The following is a 4,774-nucleotide window of genomic DNA, read 5'->3' as shown; positions in this document are numbered from 1 at the left end:
GCATAATATCAAAGGGAGTGTTTTCTTTGCTTATCAGTATCCTGATAAAGGACATTCTTGTGCTTTAGCATACAGACAGCACCTGTAGTAGTCATGGTGGTTTGGCAGATACTGTTGTTACCGTGGTACAATTTTTAATGTGCAATTATTTATAGGGAACACCCTTTGTTGACTTTGGTGTCCTAGTTGCAGTTCAGGCAGATGCTTTTATATGCACTTGCTCATTGCACATCTTTAATTGCACCTTATTGCACAACTAGTTGGAATTACAAAAAGCGTGTTGCTGCATGGCGTCCTATGTCATCTGTCTGTTTTACAAACTTGTTTTAAATCATAGCATACTATTACGCATGCTGTGTAGCGTTGTTATCTCATTACTTGAGAGATACGGAATAATTTTACTGTTAAAAATGTGGCTTTCGCTCACAGATATGTTAGAATATTGAACATTTGGAAATGACAGTTATTTAATTTGGCCTTTTTTTGTTTACTTAACACCGTTTTGCTGAACTATGTTGCCAGCTGCCTAAAAGAACATGTATTTTTAATACATTTTTAATACGCTGGTAATATCTTGAGCCGCGCAGGCAATAGCTGTTTCACACAGCAGGCGTGGTGCAGATTATTGGCATGTTGCAGAGGGTTTCGCTGATAGTAAGTTATCAGGTTGGGTCAACTTCTGATGTCTGGTTATTTCAAGTGCAGACAGACATCTGGACGCTTTATTAATGTTGCATTTGTCCTTTTAGCCCGTGCAGTGAAGGTGACTTTCCAGGGTGCACGAACGCTCGCTCCTGCACGTATCTTACCAACTGCTGCTCCAGTCTTTTTAATATGACACCAGTCAGACGTTCAGAAGAACGCTGACATTACCAGCGCTGAATGTTAATAGTGTACCGCTGAGGTTATGCTCGTGAACTTGAATTTGGCTTGGTTTAAAGAAGAGCTGTGGTCCTCAGGGTCTTTTTGAGAGCATTAAGGACCGACTCAAGTGAGGTTTTTTTGGCACTCTTGTTCGCTGTGTCGTTTTCTTGGTCGTGTGCATCCTCAGATATGCGTACAAATAGTTTTGATATTTGCTGAAATCTCACAAGTGCGTTTTGAATCATGTAAACCATTCCAAATGATCCTGAATGAAGTTTTACTGCGGGGCTGTGTAAGCTCCTTCTGCATACACGAATAAAGAGAGAATTATATTAGTGGCCGAATGATATATAACCAATGCAGGTATATCAGACAAATATTTAGACAATACTGTTTCTGTAGTCAGATTTAGAAGCCAGACTTTTATTTTGAAAATGCAAAGAATAGGTGCGCAAAACTTCAAATCACTTATTTATATTAAGTTTGTGCTGCCATATATCCATTTTCCAACCATGTCATATTCAAATCATATTTACTATCCACTGTATGCAAAATTATAGCAGTAAATCTTTATTTGAGAAAATCATGTGCACTGTGGGTTAGTGGCCACAGAATGATTTAAACAATTTTGTTATTTGTGGAAAAATACCCTAATAGGATTGATTACAGAAGCAAGTAGCACCTTTTTTAATAAACTTACTTATTTCTTATATTTTTGTAAAATTGCTTTTCAAATCATATTGTTATAACTATCATCGAATATATTATTCATAATAAATATAGGCTTTATTAGAGACGGTGATATTATTTAATATCTTTTAAACAATGTAATATCAATTACTTATATTAATAATATATTCTTAAAGGCGTCAGTTCCGTGTCCTCAAGCAGAACAGGCTAAGGTGTGATTGTCCAGATTGTTTCTGAACGGTCAGAAAGGGAAATGGTTTAAATTGATTGTGCACAAACGAATCGCAATGATGTCAAAGTTCAGTAAGGGAAGGCAATTCCATTTTGGCTAAACACACAGACTCTTCTAGAAAGTGTATTGAGCACATTTTGACGTGTTGTTGACACTCGGCTCTTTTGGGCGACGCAGCATTTCTCATCAACACACGGGACTCAACAATAGCTCTGAGCAATCCAGTTAGACAGCAACAGCTGAATGTGTGTGTGTGTGTGTGTGTGTGTGTGTGTGTGTGTGTGTGTGTGTGTTTTCTTCTTTAGAGCAGTTCTCAGGGTGCGTTGTGTTTGTGTTTAAAGAGCATTTGCAAGTGTTTGTGTTGTGCATTTCATTTGCAGAACATGTCTTTTTAACGTCTTATCCCTTTGTTTCACCTCTTTACAAGATTAAATGACTAGAATTTGTGAACTTTAAATCCCGCAGTTCCTAACAAGGAGCTTTAATGTCTTTGTTGATTCGATGCCAGTAGAAACTGAAAGCAGCAACACGTGATGGGAGATTAGTTGTCCTTAAATGCTCTCATTTAGATTTCAAATGTTTGTTTTTTTTTATTAATGTTGAGCAATACAGATTTTTTGGATTGCTGAAATGTATATTTATTTGACATATTTACTCAATTAGAAACAATTGCAATATAAATCACTATTAATAATTTGAACTGATAGCTTATTGCTGATGGTATATGTGAAAGCATTACTTTCTTTTAATAGTTTATTACACGGAAGACTGGGAAGACACGAATGAAGAACGAGAACACAAAACTCTGACCAACCTAGCAACACCTTGGTAACTACTCAAAAGTTTTCTTTGGTTGACTCATCTTTTATCTTCTAGTGAGATGTCTCTGGTTTTCCCGCGACCCAATACCAGTGTGATCGGCAAGAAGGACAAGCGACTCATGGCCGAGGTGAACGCCTCCCCGCTTAAACACTTCGTCACCGCCAAGAAGAAGATCAACGGCATCTTCGAACAGCTGGGTGCCTATATCAAAGAGAGTTCAGCCTTTCTAGAAGGTGTCTGCTTTCATTACTTCTGGCCATCCGTTTGTTTCGCTCCACTCAAAGCACACTGCTGCGCGCCGTTCATCTGTCGAGCTGATAAGAGAAACCTGGTTGATTGTGACTAGCATAGCTCAGATAGCAAAGACAGGTTACGTAATAGACAGGGAGGCTCAGGGAAAAGCGCGGCTTAGTCAGCGTATCGCGTGTAAGGCTTTTTTCTATGAAGATCTCAGGTTTACTTTAGGTAAGGTCTTACTCTGGTAGCTCATAAGCTCATAGCATTTTACTTTAAGGATTTTGGTCTCATGCTAGTTTTAATTAAGGTCAGTCACATTTTAGGAAAAATAGCCAAAGCTTATCGAGATTACACTGAAAACCAGTTCTGTCTCTAACATTCAGGATATTTACTTTTGTACTTTATTGTTGAACGATACTTTAAATTGTTGAGGAGAGGTTTATAATTACTTATCTTAGTTAGAATTTAGTTTAAAATCTCCCCCAACTAATGTTGTCAACTATAAAATAAATGCATCGTTTATTTTGTGCTATAACTAGTATTAAAGCGGAAGAGACCAGTGCTGCCTCTTCAACCAAAGCTGCATTTATTGTTTGTATTTTTGTAATGTACAGGATTTGAAAGATAAGATTTAGTTTTCTTTGCGATTATTGGGTGGCAATTTTAGACAAGTTGGTGGTTATTCCAACGTTTTACATAAATATAAAATAGCAGGTAAAGACGTTTACCGTCAAACCTAAATGTTTTCGATTTGTACCATTATCCAACCACCTATCCACTATCCAACATTCATAGAAAAGATGAATGTAATCATGGTATTGGCCTTTAATTTCGAATATCAAGGCATTGTGAAGTTGCAGATGTTTGCGAAGTACTTAAATCAAGTGTATTTGAACTGGTCTCTTTTGTTGGCAGAGACTTACAGCAATGAGGAACTGGATCCTGTCACTACGGAGGAGCAGGTGGCGGAGGTGCGAGGATACCTGTCCAAAGTAGCAGGGATCGGGGAGGTCCTGTCCCGCAGGCACATGAAGGTGGTCTTCTTTGGCAGGTACGGCGTTTGGTGGCATCGATAGAAAGTTTTTATGTGAATGCTAGGCGCTCAGTCATAATTTTGAATTGTAATATTTGATTAAGTCACACTTTTTGTGTCAACAGGACAAGTAACGGGAAAAGCTCCGTCATTAACGCCATGCTCTGGGACAAAGTTCTGCCGTCTGGAATCGGACACACCACCAACTGCTTCCTGCGAGTGGAAGGGACTGATGGGAACGAAGCGTTCCTGCTCACCGAGGGCTCGGACGAACGGAAGAGTGTTAAAGTAAATGCTCTCTAGTGATCTTGGATGCTTGTTTCTTTTGTTTGAGTGTTTGGGTGCGTCTGACATGTTGAGTCAGATAAGATCCATGCTGTGGGATGGGGAATGGAAATTGGCCTCTTGTGTAACTCTGTGCTTCTTACTATAGCAACCATAAATGAGCTTTGCACACCGAAGGTGCTAAAGAGGGTGCGTAATCTTTTTAGTCTGACTTGAGAGGATACGCCCTTTGGAGATTTGTTGAGCGCTTGTTTCTACAGATTTCAGAAACACACNNCTACGAAGGTGGCGCGCCAAGGCGTCTGATTTAAAGGCTGGTCAGAAATTCCAAGGCAGGCATCTGTGGCAGCATCTATGTCTTGTTCACATTTCAGTTTGTGAGAACCTACTCGGGACCGTCAAAATTGGAGTATAAAATTTAGTTTAAAATATGTTAACACTGTTGAGATCTTTAGCTATATGGCCCAGCCGTGCCTGATAATGTGCTAAGGTTAAACTCTCTAGTAAAGCGGGTTAAGTCTCTTGTTTAGAGCACTGTGTGGGTTTACTGCAGCTTACTAGGAACAGAGCCATTAAATAATGGAAATTAGAAAAGTGTGTAAAAAAAAAAA

At 39.0% G+C, this 4,774-nt stretch overlaps 2 protein-coding genes across 2 annotated transcripts in view; one reads left to right on the top strand and one right to left on the bottom strand.

Moving 5' to 3' along the window:
* LOC122354395 (phospholipase A and acyltransferase 1-like) overlaps window positions 1-95 on the bottom strand; it is a 1,038-nt gene extending 943 nt beyond the window's left edge. The window contains exon 1 of the mRNA XM_043252547.1: window positions 83-95. Within this exon, the coding sequence (XP_043108482.1) occupies window positions 83-95 (13 nt within the window). The remainder of the gene's footprint in view (window positions 1-82) is intronic.
* Window positions 96-2,109: 2,014 nt separating this feature from the next.
* The window catches only part of LOC122354283 (mitofusin-2-like), a 7,646-nt gene continuing 4,981 nt past the window's right edge, over window positions 2,110-4,774 (top strand). The window contains 3 exon segments of the mRNA XM_043252455.1: window positions 2,110-2,841; window positions 3,761-3,896; window positions 4,004-4,166. Of these exon segments, the coding sequence (XP_043108390.1) occupies window positions 2,667-2,841; window positions 3,761-3,896; window positions 4,004-4,166 (474 nt within the window). The 5' untranslated portion in view covers window positions 2,110-2,666.

The sequence above is a fragment of the Puntigrus tetrazona genome, chromosome 11, assembly GCF_018831695.1.
Source record: "Puntigrus tetrazona isolate hp1 chromosome 11, ASM1883169v1, whole genome shotgun sequence".
Lineage (NCBI taxonomy): Eukaryota > Metazoa > Chordata > Actinopteri > Cypriniformes > Cyprinidae > Puntigrus > Puntigrus tetrazona.
The sequence above is the reverse complement of the archived record's forward strand: the minus strand, read 5'-3'. Positions and strand labels throughout refer to the sequence as shown.